Source organism: Chinchilla lanigera, unplaced genomic scaffold (genome assembly GCF_000276665.1).
Source record: "Chinchilla lanigera isolate Chin_1 unplaced genomic scaffold, ChiLan1.0 scaffold00078, whole genome shotgun sequence".
Lineage (NCBI taxonomy): Eukaryota > Metazoa > Chordata > Mammalia > Rodentia > Chinchillidae > Chinchilla > Chinchilla lanigera.
This window is the reverse complement of record NW_004955479.1, coordinates 9317322-9340304: the sequence shown is the minus strand read 5'-3', so window position 1 is coordinate 9340304 and position 22983 is coordinate 9317322. Positions and strand designations below refer to the sequence as shown.

At 41.4% G+C, this 22983-nt stretch overlaps 1 protein-coding gene across 1 annotated transcript in view; it reads left to right on the top strand.

Annotated features, from left to right (window-relative positions):
* Rbm28 (RNA binding motif protein 28) overlaps positions 1-21173 on the top strand; it is a gene marked incomplete in the record, with an annotated part of 31130 nt that extends 9957 nt beyond the window's left edge. Inside the window, 13 exon segments of the mRNA XM_013503290.1 lie at positions 394-577; positions 709-851; positions 3832-3904; positions 7052-7161; positions 9715-9788; positions 10415-10550; positions 11510-11574; positions 12663-12821; positions 14863-15012; positions 15376-15450; positions 18023-18279; positions 18889-18988; positions 20616-21173. Coding sequence (XP_013358744.1) covers positions 394-577; positions 709-851; positions 3832-3904; positions 7052-7161; positions 9715-9788; positions 10415-10550; positions 11510-11574; positions 12663-12821; positions 14863-15012; positions 15376-15450; positions 18023-18279; positions 18889-18988; positions 20616-20750 — 1661 coding nt within the window.
* Positions 21174-22983: the final 1810 nt, after the last annotated feature.

The window sequence follows — 22983 nt, the reverse complement described above, 5'->3', positions numbered from 1 at the left end:
TTTTTTTTTTTTTTTTTTTTTTTTGTACTGGGAATCAAACTCACGACTTGCACTTGCCAAGCAGGTGCTGTGCCACTGAGGTACATCTCCAGCCCCTGCTTGTAATATCTAATACAGTGTAATGCAATGCATGTACTTGTTATAATGAAGGGTTTAGGGAATAATGATGAGAAAAAAGTCTGGTGTACAGATGCAATGTTTAACAAATATTTTTTGATCTTTGGTTGAATTTGAGGATGTGGAACTGGTAGATGTGGCATGCTGACTGTACAATAAAGTGGGTGAAATTTTAAAAAACAGAAGAAAGTAGGAACTGGGAAGTGTTACTCCTGTTAAGATAACCTTGTTTTGGATATTAAGTGAATTGCCAACTTTCTTTATCTTGCACCACAGATGAGGAGAAGTGCTTTGAACCTAAGGCTCAGGGGTCAGTTAAAAAGAATGGCAGCGTGGAACAGAACGAAGATGATGATGTCGGGGTTGATAGCGATGATGATGATGGTGATGAGGATGAACAGGACGAGGAGGAGAAGCATAAAGAATCAAAGGTGACCAAGCATATGCCAGTTCAGAAGAGGTAAGCTGCTGAGCCCATTAGAGGTAGGAAAATCCTCCTGTCCTCGCGACCTCTCCACTGCAGAGTTGACGTGCGTCGTGAAGTTGAGTGGCTGATGTGTCACATCTTTAGTTCTGATTGTGCCATTGCAGAGCAGTGAAGAAAGCAGCCCCTGTAGAAAGCAGCGATGAAGATGATTCACAGGAGGATAGTGACGTGGAGGAAAGAGGTAGCATTGATGGTGACGAAGAACTAGTACCAAGTGACAGCAGTGCTGAAGAACAAGAGAATGAAGGTTTGCCTGGGTCTTGATAAATGCCTTAGACTTTAAAGACGTTACTGGGAAATGCACATCAGTTCTGTGCCCAGCCCTTACCCCCACACCTTTTTTGTTTTTTTTGTATACTCTATATTAAACCCAGGGTCCTTATGCTGAGCTATATCCCCATCCCTTGTTATTTTTATTTATTTTTTTACTTATTTTTGGTCTTTTTGAGACAGGGTTTTGCTATGCAGTTCAGACTGGCCTTAAACTCATAGTGATCTTCCTACCTCAGCCCCCTGAGTGCTAGGATTACCAGTGTGTGCAACCACACCCGGCCTGTTATTTTTAACTTTGAGACAGGGTCTCATTAAGTTGCTATGTAATCCATACTGGCTTGAACTTGTGATCCTCCTACCTCAAACTACCAGAGTGCTGGGATTTCAGGTGTGTACCACCGTGCTTAGCTTCAGGGCTGTTTTTATGTAGGACCCTAAATACTATCAAACTTATATTTAAATACTTAAAAAAAGAAACCTTTATATTCCTTTTTTCTAAGATGGTTTCGCTTGCTTGCTTTATTGTTTTATTTTTTAAATGAGTTTGGAGTGGTATTTGAATATTAAGATTCTTTCTTAGGAAATTTATTTAATTAATTAATTTATTTTTTGTCTTTTTGAGACAGGGTCTCGCTATGCAGTTCAGGCTGGCCTTGAGCTCACTCTGTAGCCCAGGCTGGTCTTGAACTTGCAACGATCCTCTTGCCTCAGCATCCTGAGTGCTGGGATTACAGGCGTGTGCCACCATGCCGGGCTCTGTTTTAGGAAATTTAAAACCTCACTTAATGCTGAAGTACTACCTCTTTCTCTCTTGATTGTCCATGTTGAATAAATACTGGATAAACAGGGTATATTACATGTTAACTCCAAACTAGATTGTAAACAGCTCCTTTGAGTCAAGGTGGGGTTAAGCACTGGATAGTCAACTCAGGCTTCCATGATGAAACATGGCAAACTAGCAGCTTAAACAAGAGAAACGTACTTTCTCGTAGTTCTGGAGGCTGGAAGTCCCAGGTCAAGGTGCTGGCTAATTCAGTTCCTGGGGAAGCTTTCTTCCTGGCTTGCAGACTGCTGCCTTCTCACTGTGTCCTCATGTAGCTTTCCCTGTAGGCTTCAGGGGGCAGAAAGAATAAATAAGAACAAGCCCTGGCCTCTTTTATAAGGACACCACTCCTATTGGATCGAGCTCCACACTTACGACCCCATTTTGCCTTAATTACCTCCCTCAATTCCCTGTCTCCAGATGCAACACTTTGGGAGTTAGGGCTTCAGTATATGAATTTTGGAGGGACACAGTTAAGTTCATAACAAGGACACCTGGGAGTATTTTGTAAAACTAATACCAATCCCCACTGCTACCATTATTGAGAATGAACTCATTTATTGAGGAAGGCAGTTCATTATAGAATGGGAAATGGCCAATTAGTGATCCTTTGATTTGTCTGGTTAGACATTTTTATTCAGCTATTTTGCTTCCTTTTCTGTAAGTCTGATTTGTTGGCTTGACCATATAAAAAAATCTGAGGAAATAAGCTTTTTCTGTGAAGATAATGATAGATACCTTAAAATGGAAGCTTTTCCAGTGAAGCTACTATGAGATCCCCTGATTAGCTGTTTCTTACCATTCTTTCACCTAAAAATTTAAAGGACTGGTTTCTGATAATGAGAGAAAGTTAAAAGTTACAAGGGAGGAAGCATATAATACGAAATTAAAAGTTCCTCATCAGTCCGCCCCAAAATTCCCTCAAGTAACTGCTGATTTTTCTCATGTAAACTTCCAGAAATGTTCTGTGTACATATAAACATGCATGTTTATTCTTCAAAACAAGTTGTGAGTGTCCCGTAATAACCAGATCCTCAGGCTCATAGGACACATACTCAGAGATGACAACTGTTAATGTTTGTTATGTGTGCAGAAAATGTCTTAACATAGTTATAAGCAGATCACATGTGTATACACATGTATACAATATAAGTATGTTTGTGTGTATGATTTTATGTGTATAGGTATATTTTGCCCGTAAAAGTTCTAGAAATTATGTTTTGCAGAAAGTTTACCCTGTCGTAGCAGTGTGGGGGAATATCTTTTTCTCACACTTTTTTTAATCAAAAAAATTTATTTTGTTTTTTTGAGATTGGGTCTTGCTGTGTAGTTCAGACTGGCCTTGAACTCATGGCAGTCCTCTTGTCTCAGCCTCTTGAATGCTAGCTGGGATTACAAGTACGTGCAACCATGCATGGCTACACATTTTTTACTGCATTGTATTCCATTAATCTTTTTGGTTTTGCCAGTTTGTGGGTGAAAAATAGTATCTTCTTTCTTGGGATGTATTTTTCTTTTCTTTCTTTCCCTTTTTTTTTTGGTGCTGAGGATTGAGCCTGGGGCATGGCAAATGCTAAAGGACCTGCTCTACCCCTGAACTGCACCTCCAGCTCCTGTGTTACTTTTCGTTTTTTTCTTTCCTCCCGTGCTGGAGATTGAACCCAGGGCCTTGTGCATGCCAGGCAAATGTCCTACCACTGTGCCACATCCCCAGCTCTTTTTATTTAGAGATGGGTTTACAGAGTTGCTGGGGCTGGCCTTGAATTTGAGATCCTCCAGTCTCAGCCTTGTGAGTAGCTTGATTACCGCGACTGTGTCTGGCTGTTTCTCTTTCCTGTTTTTTTGAGGCAAGGTCTTGCTGTGTAGTAAAGACTGACTTCAGACTTGCAGCAATCCTCCTGCCTTCTTAGCCTCTTGAGTACTAGGATTATAGGCAAGTGCCACCATACCCAGCTTGGATGTTTTTCTTTAATGATGAGTTTTCATATATTTAGTTGTTGATCCTTTGTCCATTTAAAAATTGTTCTTAAAAGTAATTTTTGTAGAATTTTTACATATTTAAGAAGTTAGCCCTTTTACATATGATTTGCACTAGTTTTGTTTTTTCAGTTTATTTTTCTTCTTACCTTAGATGTGCAAATCTCGAAAACAAAGAAGAGGAAATTACCCTCTGATGTGAATGAAGGGAAAACTGTTTTTATCAGGTATGCCTCCTATCTCAAGAACTGCTGTTCGCATTGTTTTCATGGTTCTCTAGCCCCATCCAGTCCAGTCCTATCCAGTCCTGTCCCATCCCTTCTCTATCCTTCCTTCCTTTCTCTTTCCTCTATCCTCTCCCTTCTCCCTCCTCTTTGCCCTTTTCCCTCCTTTCTCCCTCTCCTTTCTCTCTTTTCCTCTGCCTTCCATCCCTCCCTGCCTCTCTTCCTCAATTTCTTCTTTGGCATTGTTTTTGAACCTAGCCCAGAAGGCTAAATGCCATGAGACTTAACCAAACAATGAGAAATTTAGGAGAATCAGATCTATAAAACAAGATGAGTAGTAGCAAGTGTGCTGGTGTTTTATCTTCTGAGATTTCATTCTTTGTAATTGAGGTGGTATCATTGGAACAAATCAACTCTTCAACTGTTAGAAAAATCGTAGTTCTGGACTTTTAGGGAGAGTGCAGGGGCGATATCCACTTTCCCCAAATGATTTGTCTCTTCATGCTAATTAGTTTTTAAAGCAGTGTTGAGAATTAAGTAAGATGTGCCATCTGTGTCCGGGAAAATGGGGCGCAGGGATTGGGGGTAAGGTAGGTTTTACTGCATGCTGCTGTTTCCGCCTTTCAACTACAATAGATTGGCATTTTCATAGGTCAGGGTGTCCTCAAAATACCTCAAACAGCCTTGCTGTCCTTTGCTTGGTTCCACTGCACTGGGGTCATTTGGGTCTTCTTTGAGAGATGTGTGTTTTATCCTTTGTAGAATCTTTTAAGATTGCTTTTGTTATACAAGTAACTTCTGTTCATTGTAAAAGGTTTAGGAAGTGTGTGAGCAAAAAGACAAAGTTAGCCTTCCTACTCAGAGCGTCCCCACATGTGCCTGTTCATAGATACTTACAGATGGATTCAGCTGTGTAGGCTGTGCTGTAGGCCGCTTTCTCACTTAACAGTATGTCTTCCTATGTTTTTTTTTAACCATATTATTTAAAACTTCCATATAAGTAATTTTGTATTTGTAGAGGATTCTGTTTATCAAGAAGGAAGGAGCATTACCCTCAGAAGCCTCCATACCAAGAGTACTATTTCTTAGATGTCAATTAGTTAATAAAGAAATTAGAGAAATAAAGGGATAGAGAGGGGAAGAAGGATGGCTGTATGTGATAAGGTCAATTAGAAGCGTGATGTCATTAGGAGATATCTTATTGCAGAAAGCTTTGTCTGGATTATTCCGTTAAATAGAATCAGGGCTAGGGTTGTAATGAGGACTGTTCTACTCAGGGAAGGATGAGCATAGCTGGAGAAATGAAGACTTCACACTATTATGAAGTTGAGGAAAACAAAATCTTCCAACATTTTAATTCCATCAAAAGAATAAGTGTCCCTTATCTGGAATGCATGGGACCAGAAATGTTACAGATTTCAGAGGTTTTTGGATTTTTGAATATTTACATTGGCTTTCCCAGTTGAGTGTACCTAATCCAAAAATATAAAATTTAAAATGCTCCAAAATCTAGAATTTTTTCTTTTTTTTGAGAGGGTCTTGCTATGTAGTTCAGGCTAGCTTTGAACTAACTATGTAGCCTAACCTGGCCTTAAACTCACAGTGATCCTCCTTCCTCAGCCTTCTAAGTACTTGGATTATAGGCATGCACCACCACACCTGGCTAATCTAGAACTTTTTGAGCATTATGTCAGTACTCAAAAGTTTCAGAGTTTTTGTTGAGATTCCATCTTATTATGTAGTTTAGGCTGGCCTTGAGCTCACTTTGTAGCCTAGGTTAGCCTCGAATTTATGACAGTCCTGCCTCAGCCTACCAAGTGCTAGAATTGTAGTGTGTGCTACCACACCTGGCTTTGAATCTTTGAGTTAGAGATACTGTACATGTAGTTTTCTTTCTTTCTTTCTTTCTTTCTTTCTTTCTTTCTTTCTTTCTTTCTTTCTTTTTTTTTTTTTGCAGTTAGCTAGTAAACTTTACCATGTTTGCTTTTGTGGTACTTTGAAGGATTTTCTGACTTTTGTGAAATATTAATGACTAAATTTTTTTTTTTTTTTTTTGTCTTTTTGAGACAGGGTCTCACTGTGCAGTTCAGGCTGGCCTTGAGCTCACTTCGTATCCTAGGTTGGTCTTGAACTCACAACGATCCTCCTGCCTCAGCCTCCCAAGTGCTAGGATTACAGGCGTGTGCCACCATGCCCGGCATTGTAAAATATTAATGAAACCTGAGTTTCATAATGATACAGCAGAAAATGTCTGAGAAAAAGAGAAAGAGAGAAGGGAGAGAGGGAGAGAGAGGGAGAGAACTTTTCTCAGTAGACTCCTATGAGTCTGAATCTTGTGGATATAGTAAGAGAAACTAATTATGGTAACATTAAGTGAAAAAGCATTTGTTGATAAACACTGGGGTGTCTCATAGAAGCACGGTTATTGAAGAGCAGACCTCAAGAAAGGGATGAAAATCTGGATAGTTCTGTGACCCTCACTGCTGGAGAAGACTTTGGGTCTTTTCTCTGGAGACACCACTATTTTTTTTTAAGTGGTATAACATTCTGTAAAGTCAATTGCTCAAAGAATACAGCTTAGTGAAATTTTTCATATGTATGTATTCATGTAATCACCACCTAGGTCATGACACAGAATTTTTTTTTTTTTTTTTGTCTTTTTGAGACAGGGTCTTGCTGTGCAGTTCAGGCTGGCCTTAAGCTCACATTGTAGCCCAGGCTGGTCTTGAACTTGCAGTGATCCTCCTGCCTCAGCCTCCCGAGTGGTAGGATTACAGGCGAGTGGTGGGCTTACAGGCATGCGTCACCACACCCGGTGACACAGAATATTTATAGCACCTCAGAAGTCTCCCTCTGGTGAAGCACTGCTATTTTGAACTTACTCTGCATCTATAACTTCTTGTGTTTGTGTATGCTTAAGTTTTAAATTCCTGGGCAAGATATAGGAGGGTCAGTCAGTTGGGACCAAAGGGCAGAGTCATATAGTAGAGGCCTGGCTACTGAGGGCCGCCTCTGTCTATTGGGCCTATTTCTGAGCAAAGGAGGCTGGTTTTGAGGAAAGGACACTTGATGTCATTTACTTTGTCCTGGAACACAGGATCTCACTTTGTCACGGACCTTTCTTATGACCTTTTTGGTTGTGTTCCATAGAAACCTGTCCTTTGATTCAGAGGAAGAAGAACTTGGGGAGCTCCTCCTGCAGTTTGGAGATCTTAAATATGTCCGCATTGTCTTGCATCCAGACACAGAACATTCTAAAGGTATTTGCTGTCAGTTGGCCTCGCCCTAAAGGGTTTTGGTCTCTGCCCTAGGCATTGACTAGCTTACATGAGAGCAAAATATGCTATTCCGGGAAGGTCCACAGTCCATTCCAGCCCACTGGCTTCCATAGAAGGCAAGGACATTCTTCTATAGCTTGTCTTTTTCTGAGGTTGTCTTCTATAATGTCAAATTCAGCATCTTTAATGGTGTTGCCAGCCATAATTTTATCTAAGCATTTTAAGCTCTTGCTTATTTACTTTAGGGTAATGAATTCCATTTGTTGTTTTTTGAATTTCAAATGTGATAGCATCTCATGGGTATTAATCATTCTGCATTGCTTGAAATTACTGGCATCTTTTTTTTTTCCCCTGTTGTTTTTGCTAGAGATGGAAGCTGACAGAGAAACTTTGTTGCCTGGCAACAGTCAGAAGAAAAACTGTGTAGCAAGCGTGTTATCTGAATGAAAAGTTTTTCCCCATAAACCTATTTATTTTGTATTGGAAGAGTTAACTATTCCACATTCTAGTACATTACTGTTAGAGAAACATCTTTTCAATCCATTCATAATCTTTGACTTTATGGACTGTAGCCATTCTAAAGCATTGAGTTAATTCTGATTCTTGATTCCTTTGAGGTCTAGCAAAAGCTATAAACCTTCTCCTCTGTGGGGAGGAAAATGCCACTTCAGAGGGTTTGTGGCTTCTATAGAGCTTATCCATGGATTAAGAACTTTTTCCTCCCAGTGCTAGGGATCAAACTTAGGACTTGTGCATGATGGGCAAGTGCTGTGTACTCCTGGGCTGTACCCGTGTGTGTGTGTGTGTGTGTGTGTGTGTGTGTGTGTGTGTGTGTGTGTGTGTGTGTGTGTGTGTGTGTGTGTGTGTGTTTGTGTGTGTGTGTGTGTGTTTGTATTTGTTTGAACCTAAACCTTATTTTTAGAATTACTTGCTTTGTGGTCTTTTCTTAGCAAAAAAAAATGTAAATCATGCATCCCTATATTCTGTCTGTAATATCCCTCTGAGCATGCCATTTCACTACCTAGAAGAGCTAAATACTATTTGTAGACTTTTAGGGAAATGTTAGGATCGAACCCAGTACTGACCTTGGAAATTCCAATGATAAATTCTTAGCTGCAGAGAAAGTACCCATTTTCTTCATATTAGATGAGTAGGCCAATCTACCCATTAGAAACATTTCTCCTTGTATTTTTAACCCCTGTATTTTCATTACATTTGTCCCGCGGTACCAGTGGGGGATTAGTTCCAAGACCAAGGCAGACACCAAAATCTGTGAGTGTTACGATTTCTTTTATAAAATTGCATATAACCTATGCATATCCTCTTGTATACTTTAAATCATACTTAGATTATGTACAGTATCTAATACAATGTAAATGTCTGTTCAACTGTATTGTTTTAGGGAAGGTCAAGAGAAAATGTCTATACATGTTAAGTATAGACACATTTTCTTTCCCCCTAAATATTTTCATTCTGTGGTTGGTTGAATCCACTAATGCAGAATTCATGGAAATGGAGGTCTGATTGTATTTGTTTGTACCTGTTGAATATCTGTTAATACTGTATGCTATGATAGGTGATCCTTATTCCTAAGGCATTCGTTCTGTTTGGGAGGATACTAGTGATGTAAGAGATATGAATGGAAGATGGGAAGAGGTGGAGACACGGAAGTAGGCGCCTTCAGCCCTGCCTGGAGGAGGCAGAGAGGGCCTCAGTAAATGGTGACCCTGGAGTTGACCTGCTCCATGTGTCCTTTCAGTTAGTTGGCTGTCATTCATTCCTACAGAAGATAATGCCCAGTAGCTCTAGGTGATATGGTAGTATTTTTATATATGAGAAGATATTTAAAGTTTAAAGGCTTGCTAGCAAAGTATTGTGAAACTTGTATTTCTTTTCTGTAAGTCATTTTTTTCCCTTATAAAGCTGCTTATTATCAGTAGCAGAAATTTATTTGGGTTGCTTGGCCCTGCATCTAACCATTGAATGACAGGCCTTGTGAAGATTCTAGAGCATGAGCCAAGAATTGAGTGTATCTTTCTGGTTTCCTGTGGTATTCATATAATAGCAGCCTTTTTTTTTACCCCAGAAGGCAGATCTGCTCTTATCTGATGCCTCTCAAGTGACTCTGAGATAGTGAGATGTAGTTAATTTTAGGGTTAAGTGGTTCCTCCCTCATCTTTTAGTTCTCTAATAGGCACTCAGTAAGTGATGTTGAATTAAATGTTCTGCTAGTATTTTGCTGTCATCTCGTATGGATTTTATAGAAGAGAGTCAATGTGGCTGTAGTACTAGGATACAATAGAGAAGATGAAAGAAATAATAAAATTTCACGTTGAGAGCAGGTATACTACTCTCAGATTTGCTTTTGACTCTTTATTACCTAACATAGAGCCTGTCTCATAGTGCTTCATAAATGGATGTTTCTTACCCTTTGATTCTGTGTTAGGCTGTAGCTGTTTGTCATGTAGTATTGTCTTTGACTTATTGGTTGACCATGGAGTTTGGGATTAAACTGAATTTTGTGTTTCTCTGTAGGTTGTGCATTTGCCCAGTTCATGACTCAAGAAGCTGCTCAGAAATGCCTTACAGCTGCTTCTCCAGAGACTGAGGTGAAGAAGGCATTTCTTTTTTCTTTTCTGTTTTTTTCTTTTCTCAATTTGGGCTTACTTTGGTTTTAAACTCCCATAAAATAAATTCCTTACTGCTGATTACCCTCAGCAATTTTTTTTTTTTTGAGACAGGGTGTCTCTATGTAGTTCAGACCAGCCTTGAACTCACTGTGTAGCTCAGGCTGGCCTTGAACTCATGGCAGTCCTCCTGCCTTAGCCTCCCAAGTGCCGGGATTATAGGCATATATCACCACACCCAGCTTTTTCTTTTTTAATAGAGTCTTGCTGTACACTTCAGGCTGGCCTTGAACTCATTTGCTATGTAGTTCAGGCAGGTCTTGAACTTGAAGCAGTTCTCCTGCCTCAGCCTCCTGAGTGGTGGGATTACAGGTGCAGGTGTGTGCCACCACACCCAGCTTGCCCTCAGTCTACCTATTGCACAGCTAGACTAAACGTTGTGAGACTCGGGGATCTACTTGTAGCCGGCCAGGCTGAAACACCCTGGGGCGTGGCTTCTGTAGCATAATTGTATTGTAGTTCATTGAGTCCTTTTTGTCGGTGCTCCTTGCCAGGAGCTTAGTTTCTGCTTGTTATATATTTGAAGAGAGGGTTGCAATCTGTTACAGGGTGGTGGGCTTAAACTGGATGGCCGGCAGCTTAAGGTTGACTTGGCTGTGACCCGTGATGAAGCTGCGAAACTTCAGACAAAGAAAGTGAAGAAGCCTACTGGAACCCGGAACCTTTATCTGGCCCGAGAAGGCTGTGAGTAGTGGAATAAGGTGGGAGCCAGGCTTTTAAGTAGCTGGCCTTGTCCCATGGCAGTAAGCCAGCAATTGTATATTTTGGGGCATGTTTCAAATTTTTAAAAAACAGAAATTTCTTCCTTTATTGGTTTGTATTGTTATTCCACTTTAGTAGGTATGGCTTTCTCTTAGGCAGCTTTCACCCATTTTGTGGATTAACCAGTCTTGTTATCTTTTCTGCCTGATTGCTTTTAGACTTTTTCATTAGAGGATCGGCAAAGCAAAGAGGAAGGAAAAATTCAGGTTATCTTTGCTGCTTCTGAAGGAATTGAAAATTATGACTAAAAGTTCTCTTTTGGATTATTCATGGATTTAAAATGTGCAGCTAGCACCTTTCCTTCATGTCACAAGGGAAATCAGAAATTAGCTTGAAGTTAAAAAACAAAATCCCTTTTTCTAGGTCACATAGTATTTCTCAGCCTTCCTTTTGCACAGCTGCACAACCCTGATTAGTCATGTGAGGCATCAGCCTTTGGTGTTAGGCCGCTCTGGCAGGAGTCTATTCTCTGGGTTGGCTTGTCTTGCTGCTGAGTGATTGGACCCCAAGTACATGAGGAGCAGCTGAGTTTCAGGGGCAAGTTGTAGGTGGAACATTTTGCATTCCAGATGCCTTAATAGTACTTATTTTCAGAACTTCCTCCAGCCCTTTGCATCTAACGTTGTATATGTATGTGAGGGGAGAGAAGGAGAATAACAACAAAATCACAGACTGTTCAGTATTTAGTCCTTGAGAGCACCTCTAAGCGCAGAACTTAGCCCTGTAGCCTATTTTTGGGCCTAACCAAATGCTACTATATCCTGGCCAGCACGGTCCTGTGGGCCCTGTACACAGAGTTTGCATCATTCAAATCACATTCCTCCTGTTGCTCAGTGAAAATTCCCTTGGTGATGTCTTGGCCTTTTTCCCTTTTCCTGCAGTGATTCGTGCTGGGACGAAAGCTGCTGAAGGTGTGAGTGCTGCGGATATGGCCAAACGAGAACGGGTGAGTGGCTTAGGCACGAGCCTTCAGGCTCACCATAGTTTATAAATCAATCAGAAACGATTACCGAATGCTATATTTGCTTACCAAAGAGCCAAGTATAAGTTATAGATCTTAATTTACAGCCTTGTTAGAAAAGCACACAGGTAAAATAGCAAGGAACCTGACATTATCTGTAGTATTATATCAGTGTTATATGGTATTGTGTGAACTGGATCTTACCCTTGCTTCCCTAATTCTCAGTGGTAAAGGTCTGCTGAGTAGCGTGCTGCCAGGTCATGCAGTAGGCACAGAGGCTTGGTCACCAGGGTGCTAGTGTTTGTGGAAGTGCAGTGGAGGGAGCTGCGTTAAGAGCAGAACATACTTCTGTGGTTATGGACCTGCCTTTGCCTCAAGGTGGCAGAGTTGAGACGAGACACCATTCTATCAAGTGTTGTCTAAGTTCCAGTTCCTTTTGGAAGGAGGCACTAAATAATTATTTTGAGTTAGTAGATAGATGAGGACCAGAGATAGATATGAACTGCAGTACTATGTATTATTTATTTATGGGTTACATTTTGAAGTAGGGAGTTTTTTCTTTCATAATCTCATTTTGGCCTCACATCATTGCTAAGAGATTCACTTTATATTTTGATCTGCAGTTCCACTTTGTGGATGAGAAGTGAAGTCTTTAAAATTTCATATGACAGCTAGGGGTGGTGGCACATGCCTTAATCTCAGCACTGCGGAGGCTGAGGCAGAATTGTGAGTTTGAAGCTATTCTAGGCTGCATAGCAAATTCAAGGCCAGTGTAGTAAAGCACAATCTCAGAAAAGAGAAGAACAAAAAGACTTCTTCAGTTCGATGGCCTTCTAGTTTAGATTTGAGTCAGGAGCCTGTGATTTTGCCACCCAGTATCTTACCTCTTTCAACTTTCTTCCTGTGTTGGGTAATATAAGGGAGGCTGTAGGAGTGGACACTTCCCTTCCTTTTTTTATATGTGTGGTTTTATGGGATGGAGGGCATGGTCTTTCCTTTTAAAGAATTGTGAACCTGTCTTTTAAAAGATGGATTGGACTGTTAACAATTGGTTGGTGTTTAAATTTTTTCAGTTTGAGCTACTGAAGCATCAGAAACTTAAAGACCAGAATATCTTCGTCTCCCAGACAAGGCTTTGCCTGCACAATCTTCCAAAGGCTGTGGATGACAAACAGCTCAGAAAGCTGCTGCTCAATGCCACTAGAGGGGAGAAGGGGGTGCGCATCAAGGAGGTAAGCATCGCTCTGCCCATTCAGAATTTGGTTCTCCTAGGCTGGATCACGTGTTTGTTTCTGGCTGTGGTGCCAGCTTGTCAGTAGATTTTCTTCTGGACGTATTGTCAGTATGCGAGGCTAAGGTAGGCAGGTTTCTTGGTTTTGCTTTTTTTCTTCTTAGAACTGTTTTGTATCTGATCAGATTATAGCAGAATGTGAGGAAGTATCCTCATGAATTAATTAGCAAGTATTTATTTTTGAGTTTTTCTTTTCTGTTTTTTTTTGAGACAGGGTCTCACTGTGTAGTTCAGGCCAGCCTCAAACTTGCAGCAGTCCTCCTGCCTCAGCCACTGAGTGCTGGGATTACAGGCATGCGCCACCACACCCAGCTAGCAAGTATTTATTAAATGCCTGCAGCGTCCTCAGCCTTGTAGTAGATGCTGTAATATGATTGCAGAGAACATAAGAGCATTTTACTAGGAGTTCGGCTCTTCCTGATGGGAAGTACCCAGTAGTGAGCACAGCGGTCCATACACACCTTCAGTAGTTGAATTAGAGAACACTGGGTTCCCAGTTGGACTTGATCTCACTGTCTGTGATTACAGAGTCCTCTTCTCTACCTCCGTAGCACCCTTCGTGTGTCACTTTGGTAGCACGTACTGCTATACTGGCCAGAAACTGTGAACCAGAATGATCTCTTTGGGCAAGTGTTATCTTATTATCTCCAAATCCTTGGCCCATCCTGGCAATTAGCAATCTCTCAGTCAGTATTTATTTTAAATGTGCCATTGCTAATTGGGTCTGCATTGCTCTGTTGCATCACCACAAATTGTTTCCCTCATCCCTGCAAGTCTTCAAAAGGTACACTTTGGGGTTGGGGAGATGACGTGGGAGAACATGCACATGTCAGCACATCTCACCACTGCTCCAAGTGGTGCTGGCAAAAGGGGTCAGTTGTATAATTTCTCACGTCAGCATCCACCAGACTTAGTGTCTGCACATTTAAAGCCTGTTGTAATTTGGAGAAGTTTCTGTGTATTTTATATGTATATTATATTGATTTTTCTCTTAATTCTTTCATTTGTTACAAGTATGGTGTCTTAGCAAGATAGTGTCTTAAAAGCAGGAGTTTACTGTATGCTTCTCTTGGTTCCCCTGCACTGCCGAGTAGTCCTGTTGTAGGCTCAGAGTGGGTACTGGACATAACACGAGGGTAGCATCCAAGTCTCCCCTGTACTTAGACTTTTCCATTACATGGGAACAGCGATTCAAGAATAATCTCATGTAAATAATCAGTTTTCTCAAAATATCCTACAAAACCTCAGTGCCCCAGTGCCTGCTGCATCTTGCTTAAGGATTTAGGGAAAATCGTTCCAGAGAGCACCTGACACTGAGCAAAGGAAGCTGAAACTTTTTGTATTTTTGAGGCTGCGTGTTAGGGCAACTTATTCCTATGCCTGGAAGGTTTTTCTCATTTGCAGCCATTAGACCTCTTCCCTCCCTTTATTAGTTTCCTTCCTGGGGGCTTTCTTCAGTGATGAGAGGTTGGGACAATTCTCTACTTTCAGTGAAGATTTGTTATGTAACTTAGAGTTACCACGTACCTCTTTGTATGTATTGTGAACAGTTAGCTTTTAGGAATTTTCCTCAGGAAGTCTTCTTGTATTTATGTGCTTTTTTGATCTGTGCTTATTGGTCTGTGTTGATATCTATAAATTCTTAAGAAGCAAGAAAATACCTAATTTGGTTTGTGTTCTCAGTGTATGTATTCTAATTAGATGGAATTATTCCAGTATGTTCTTTTGTTCTGATGGCTTAAGTGAAGACTCTGTTTCTATAAACTGATTTCCTTTCCCTCCCTCCCTTTCTTTTCCTTTTTTTTTGTCCCCAAGGTGTTGGAGATCAAATCCAGAAACTTATACATGCTAGGCAAGTGCTGTACCACTGAGCCACACCCCCAGCCCATAAGATAATTTCTTATTGACTGTGTTAAAGTTCTTTATGTCAGGCAAGGCTTCTTATTTTGTAATTACTGCTTCTTTTCTTCTTCTACTGATAGTGCAGGGTGATGCGAGACCTTAAAGGAGTTCATGGGAACATAAAGGGACAGTCCCTGGGCTATGCCTTTGCTGAGTTCCAGGAGCACGAGCATGCCCTGAGAGCCCTCCGCCACATCAACAACAATCCAGAAATCTTTGGGCCTCTTAAGGTTAGTCTCATCCTCCGGGGTGACCTGCTCGGAGGGCCAGGCTTGTCTTGTCTGTTCCCCGTTTCTTCTGACCCTGCAGTGTGGGAACAAGTAGTACGTGGGCAAGTGGGGAGGGGAATGAGTGGCGATTCCAGGTGAGAAGGTGATTATAAGGAGCTCTAAACTGGGTAGGCTGCTTGCAGAACTGGCTGTTTACCTTCAGGTAGAGGTAGTGAGCGGCAGCCTCTGTTCTGCAGGAGGTGGCATGGGGGTGGGGACAGCTCAGCTCCTTGTATTTAAAATCTAAGTTTGCCTGAGGCCCTGAGTTCAATCCTCCTAGTGGGCGGGAAGTAATGAAAAATATTTTGTCTCCCTCTGACACAGAGACCAATAGTGGAATTCTCTTTGGAAGATCGAAGGAAACTTAAAATGAAGGAAATGAGGATCCAGCGCAGCCTGGTACAAAACTTAAATAGTCTTTTATGTTTATTATTATTTTTAAGGGCATAATGAAACTTTAATTTTTAGTTTGTGATTCTGCTCCCTTAGAATGGTTCTTTGTCCATTTAGGATTTTTCACCCTTTACTTCCAGTTTGCTAGGACTCTCCAGGCCATCTTCTCCTTGCTATCCCATCTTGTGTTAGGACAGAAGTAGACCAGTGTTCTTTTTGTTTTGTTTTTTGTCTTTTTGAGACAGGGTCTCGCTATGCAGTTCAGGCTGGCCTTGAGCTCACTTTGTAGCCCAGGCTGGTCTCGAACTTGCAAGGATCCTCCTGCGATCCTCCTGCCTCAGCCTCCCGAGTGCTGGGATTACAGATGTGTGACACCATGCCCGGCCTTCAGTGTTGTTGGTCAGCAGTTTGTGTATAGTGTTTGGTGTGAGCCATATTGAACCTAATAACAGAGGTGCAGGTTTTATGTGGCTTAATGGTTTTAGCTGTCCCTTCCAGGAGTCTTTTTTTCTTTTTACCAGGTCCAGAAATGTGATGCCTGGTGGTTTTGTTTTTTTTTTTTTTTGGTACCTGGAATCAAATTAACGACCTTGCGCTTGCTAGGCAGGCGCTGTGCTGCTGTGCTATATCCCCAGCCTGCCTGGTGCTTTTAGTACAGTTTCTAATCTTGTGTGGTAGAGAGGCAATAGTGGGGCTTTGGGAACAGGCATACTTGCATTCCAACCCTGGTTCTGCACCTTTTTGGCTCCATGTTCCTTGGCAAATTACTTCCTTTCTGAGCCTGTTTATAAGATAGGTTAACAACATCTGCCTCACTTAATTGATGAGGATTAAATAATTGTCATTGCTTAGCTTGCTGCATGATCAGTGTGGAGGAATACTCATTCCCTTGCCCACCTACCCCTGGAACATACAGGGCCAGTTTATTAGGGATTACATAAGTATTATAGCTCTCACCAATATCATGCCTTAACTTGCCTATGTAGTGAACATTTGTAGTCTTTGCAGTATGTGCCAAGAACATGACCAGTGGATGAGCAGTTTCAGTGGTTAAGATAGTGACTCTGGGTTAGAGGACCTGGGATCTGGTTATTGTTCAGATCATCATTTTATCTCAGCTAATACAGCTGTCCCCTGCCTTTAGCTATTGCTTCAGGGTGACCTGCATTATTTGTTGCATATACCTGTGCGCATACTATGCTTTTCTTGTGAAAATGCCCCTGTCTCCCGACTCAGAGGGTGCTTCTCACTGTCCATGTTCAGGTTAGAGGAGCTTTCCTCAGGTAGCCTTCTCCCACCTCTCAGATAAGCCCTCATTTCTTGAACTTCATTAAACAGTTTTTTTTTTTAGTTTACTTTACTTATGAATGCATCTTTTACCTCCACCAGGCTATGAATCCTGAAAGGTAGACTCTTTATTTTTTTATATCTGTTCCCGTAGAAACAGTCTGGCACATAATCGGTGTATAATAAGTGTTGGTTGTATCAGTGTACATATCTAGATCTTCACGGTAAGAGGGCAAAGTAGCAAACATTTATTTAAGTTAACATTAGTTTCTCTTGAATCTTCTTCCACTTTTAGTGCAAATAAATCTGAAATTCTTTTATTACCTTCTTTGTTTGAAATCATAGCGTCTTTTCCTAGTCTTCATTTATTCTCTATCTAATGCTCTTTCTTTCTTTATCTGAGTTTTTGACTTATGTCATTTTCCTATTCTGTGAAGAAATTTGTTTAGCATTTCTTCCAAAGCAGGTTTGGTACCATATTTCCTCAGTTCTTTGTCTGAGAAGGTCTTTATTTGTCCTTCCCTTTTTTTTTTTTTTTTTTGGCCCCAGGAATTGAACCCAGAGCCTTGCACTTGCCAGGCAAGTGCTGTACTGCTGAACTACTTCTTCAGCCCTCTCTTTCACTTTTGAAAGATAATTTTTTTGGATACAGAATTCTAGGTTGGTGATTGTTTTTTTTTTTTTTTTAAGGACTTTAAATATTTCAGTCCATCTTTTCTTGCTCTGTGGCTTCTGAAGAGAAATGAATGTAATCTTACCCTTGTTTCTCTGTATGGAAGATACTCCTGATTTCTTTCAAGGTTTTTGTTTTTGATATTTTATAGTTTGACTCTGATATGTCTGTGTGTAGATTTTTTGGTATTTACCTTTTTGTTTTTGTCTCAGCTCCTAGGCCTGTGGCTTAGTGTCTATCGCTGAGTTTGAAAAAGTCTTAGTCCATTACTTCATCTCCTCTGGCGGGTACTTTCTTTCTTTTCCTGGTATTTCCCTTCCGTGTGTGTTATGTCTTTTGTGATTGTCTCTCACTCCTGCCTTTTGAGTCTTGGGTGAATACTATGTTTCTATATTATGGAAAGGGGAATGGTTATTTTGTGTCCCTATCCAGTAACTGTCACAACGGCAGGGCTTCTGAACTGCTTGTAGTTCCAGTTCCAGTTCTACTTTTCTGTAGTCTCCAGCTGTGTGAGGGAAGAATTTTTCACCAAGGTCACATGAAGCTCCTCCTTTGGTGAGGTTTTGTAGCAAACATATCTCATCCAAAAGCCAGATAGCAGTTTCTTGTTTTCTGCAGCAAAAAATGAAATCGAAGCCTGCAGCCAGTGAGTCTCAAAAGCAGAAGAAAGAACCTGTAAAAGAGAAGCAACAGAAGGCAGCTCAAAACCACATGCAAGATCAAAGCAAGGCCCCCCCAGGACAGAAGAAGAAGGTGGGCTCCACCTCATGGGCAGGGTTCCAGACCAAGGCCGAAGTAGAGCAGGTGGAACTGCCCGATGGAAAGAAGAGAAGAAAGGTCCTGGCGCTCCCCTCTCACCGAGGCCCCAAAATTAGGTGAGCTACAGAAGGGCGGCACAGAACGGGGTTGGCTTCTAAGCTCGTTTGTTTTTATGTAGCTCTTTCCCTCTTTGTGGCATTCACTTGGATGTAAGATGCTTAGTGGTATGCCAGGCATACCTGGGAAGAGGAGTGTTAACATGTAAGACTCCACCAGCAGAGATGTTACTCTTGGATCAAATGGTAGAGATAGCCTCAGAGGAGCCATCTAGGACAGGCTTTGAAGCCTTTTTTCTCTTTTGAAAAGCTTCTTCCTGTCCAGATGGCCAGTTCTGTCAGCAGAGGCCACATAACTTGAGGCTCAGCTATAATTTGTGTTTGAGACAACAAATTTAGTGTTGTGTACAAAAATGGATCTTTATGAAATATTTGTTAAGGTAATGAAAATTTTTGTGATTTGCATGAAGTTTTAAGCCAAACAAAAAACCCCCCTCTGAAATACAAAAAACCCAGCAAGTATGCAGATGTAGAATAGTCTGTCACAGGATCCCATTTTAGAGTGACTTATCCTATCCTGGGCTTAGAACTGTGTAAAAAAAAAAAATTATCTCTTGGGCTGAGAGAGCTCAGAAGGACTCAGGGTGACACTTGGCCATCTTACTGCAGGTTGCGAGACAAAGGCAAAGTGAAGTCCCTCCCTGCCAAGAAGCCAAAAGCCCAGATAAAGCAGTGGAAGCAAGAGAAACAGCAGCTGTCGTCCACGAAGGTGAGTTCCGCAGGGCACATGGCAGGGTGTGCGGCGGCGCTGCTGTGTGGCAGCTGACTGAACAGCGAGGCTTCTTGGGTTACAGCTACATGCAGGGCCATGGCTCTTGAGAGGATGTCTGGGAAGTCATAAAACTGGAAATAAGAGTAAAATTAACCCCCATATCTTATCACTTTGCTTCACTAGTTTTCCCTATTTTCCATGCCTGCTTTTCCCTCACTAGAGTATATGAAAGAAAACCTTACTTCCCATGTAAATATATCTCTAGAGATAGATTGCTCAGAAAAACCATAGATTGTGTCTCTAATCAGGCTACATGCACATGCATATTATGTCATTATCATGGCTACTAAAATGAACCCTTTATATCATCTAATACATAGAAGTTCTCCTAGTTGCCGCAAAATGTTTTTTATACTTGTTTAGTACCAGGCAGGATCCGAAGTCTGCACTTGTACATGTGCTTTATATCTCTTAAATCTTTGTTTATTATGTACTGTTCACTCCTTACACCTTTTTTCCCCCTTACATCCTTTTTTTGAGGCAGGATCTCGCTGTGTAGTTCGTGCTGGTCTTGACTTCGTTATGTAGTCCAGGCTGGCCTCACACAGTGATCTTCCTGCCTCAGCTTCCTGAGTGCTGGGATCACTGTAGTTTTAACAGCTAATGAGCTGTGTTATGTTAAACCATTATTTCATTATGGGTTGCATTATGGGATGATTTTCTAATTCCAGTCAATTATTCTTAAATATTTTAATAGAATTCTAGAAAGAAGAGTCTTAGTTATCACAAAATACCATTTATATAGGAAAGTCAGGGGAAATGCTTGCTTTTTTCCTCTCTGTATCAAGTTTCCAGAGTAATTGCCCTACCAACCACTAGAATTTTTTTGTATTATGAAGTCCTGATTTTCATGTACTCAATCCAGCCATTACTCTTATTCTGGTCTTAGGCTAGCACAAGCCTCTTCAGGTTGGCTTCTGAATCTTTCTAATGTGACCACATTGTTCTGGACAGTGTTCCCGTTTTCTAGTACAAGAAGTCCCAGACTGGTCTTATATGCTTCTTTCCAGTCTGAGCACTAGCCATTTTCCCAAAGAGCCTTAGTTCCTTTTGGTGGAAAATGCTGGCTCTGTTCTTGAAAATTTGAGGTCACACTTTCTTTTTTCTTCCCTAGTCCATCTCCTTTAACAGTGAAAGAAGCATCAACTTTGTGTCCTATTCAAGAAATCTCTCTGGGAAAGTTTTGACTTTGCATACTATATTCTAGGATCTATCTCTGAAATTCTATAAAATGGTAGTATTCTTTGTGAGGGTAGAGGCAGTGGAGATATCCAAATCTTGGGTCATGTTGAGGTTAAAGTGAGCACTTGGGAGCTGGAGTTGGAGAGGCCTTGAAACAACCACACAAGCACTTGCGTTGCGTCCTGCTGCCATGTACTCTTGGTCTAATCCCAACCATTGGATGATTCTGTTTGAGCTCTTCTCTCCAAGGGTCTGTGGGAGCCTGCCTCTTCTGATGGACATGATACCTGTACTTACGTATTTTCTGTTAGTGGCTTAAAGGTAAGGTGATATTTAGAGTTTGAAAATAATTATCTTCTGCCTCTTTTCTTTTCCTTTGTAGAATCCTAGGAAAAAGGCTAAGGGAAACAGGACAGAAGCTCACTTCAACCAGCTGGTCGAACAATATAAGCAGAAACTGTTGGGACCTTCTAAAGGTGCACCTCTTGCAAAGAGGAGCAAATGGTTTGATAGTTGATGCGGCTGGTAGCCTGGGTAAGAAGATGGGTGTTACTTTCTGGTGAAGCTTAGAATCCAGTCCACCTCCCATGTCTTCCACAAGGGAAAGAAGATTCCTGGTGGCCCCTCTGCTGGGAGGCTCCTTGGGCTTTGCACTTCTGAACTGTGGTCCTCATGTAGTTTGTGGTTAGTCACAAATACCCCCCAAAGTCATGAAGCTTCTTGGATATTATCTACATTATTGTGTGAAGTTGTATCTATGATTATTACCTGTTTTTTTAAATCTCTGATTCTCAGATGGAAATAACTGTAAAAAGCATTCTGGAGTATTGAATTTTTAAGATGTATATTTTGTTAGGCATCCTCTAAATGAGATACTGTATGGCTTTTTGAATAACAGACTGGGTCTTATTTCTAATATATGTAAATTTGTTATTATTTATGAATATTTTGAACATTCCTGACTAATTCAGTTATTTGGTCTTATGTACTTTAGGAGTTGCCTAAATGAGAACAGAGAAAAATGTGTACTGGCCTGTTCTCTGCAAGTGAGGCACACTGGCTTAGCAGTTGAGGACAATAGGCCTGACATAGAGTAGTGCCTCCTGGGTCCACATGAGAGGGGAGTGGCTGGTAGCTGACTAAGAGATTGGTTTGCAGCGGTACAGATGCTTGCCTGGCCAGTGATGTCTACATTTTTTTCATGGAGCACTTCCTCCTGGGGACTCAGAAGTAGTAGGTGTGGGAAACGGCAGTGCACATGAAGCCCGGGCTCTAGCCTAGGTACCATTACTCTGTGGATTCTCTTGGGTCTTAGTTTCTTCATCTGTAGAATAAGCAGTTTAAATGTTGTTTCCTAGCTCTAAGCTTTTCTAGCTCATTCTTGTCCATATTCAAATTCTTTCTCTTTTCTAAAGAAAACTCAAGTAGGGGGTGAATACTAGGGAGGCAAGGTTCACAAGGCTCCTCCTGATATGAAGAATGAGCAGAGTCTGACAGGTAAAAATTACTGGGACAAACAAATCCCTGTGCCTGGGTCTAAATACCCAGCTGCACAGCTTCTGGAGGGAAAGTTGGAGTCACTGAATTCCCGTTACAAAGCAGCATTCTGGCACTACAAGTGCAAGGGGACTTCTAGGCTGTCACAGTAGACATTTGAGGTCTTGAGTAAGGTGCTGTACTCTGAGCTGGTCAGCACCTGCAGTGACCAGTAAGTGAAGGAAACCAAAATACTAGTGAGGCTGGTCATGGGCAAGTGAAAATTTGTTACATACTGTTCTCTCTGCTTCTGTGAGCATTTGAAAATTTCCATAAGAAAAAGCTCAAAACAAAACATTAGATGAGTAGCTGAAGGAAAGTGTATGGGCCAGTGTTGGAATGGAATTCGTGGACTGCATTAGATGTGGGGAGAGTCCAAAGAGGGTGTAGAGACAGATTCCACAGGGAGTCAGTTTGGTTCAGAATGGGGGAGAACTGTTTGTTTTTTTTTTGTTTTTTTTTTATGTCTTTTTGAGACAGGGTCCCCCTACACAGTTCAGGCTGGCCTTGAGCTCACTTTGTAGCCCAGGCTGGTCTCAAACTTGCAACAATCCTCCTGCCTCAGCCTCCCAAGTGCTGGGATTACAGGCATGTGCCACCATGCCCGGCTTCAGAACTATTTAATGTAGTTGTCAGAGAAGTATGAGCCCCTCTCTGGTATGATCCCAGTGTGGATGGTCTCCAGTGCTACAGAGTTATGCTAGAGGAGATGGTAAAGATTGGTCAGGTCGTTAATGTTTGGTTCCAAGATGACCTGAAGACATGCCTCGTGTCGCACCTTAGTCCCTGAGGCCCCTTCTAGAGACTGGCTGTCTTTGTCCGTACATACCCTTCATACACTCCATTCTCATTATCTCTGCTTCTTAAGATAATTTTAGCTCCCGTGGTTGCTTATCTGACTTTGACTAGAATTGCAACGAGCAATGTGCTGGTCTCTCCAGCCCAAGCATCTCTTCTACCTTGTCTTTATCCACGGTCTTCTCTGTCCACTCCTGGCCACACAGGCCTGCCTTTAGTTCTCTTGACTCTGACCCCTCAGAGCCTTTGTGTTCCTGGACATAAAGCTCCGGGAGAGCTTTCCTCTGGATGTTCACATGTCTCAGTTCTTCACTGAGCTGTCACTTCTTCTGGAGCACATCTTTGACTATTTAAAGCAGGGCTTTTTTTGGGTGTGTGTGCCTCTTATGAATTTTGTTACCCTTTGTTTTCTTCCT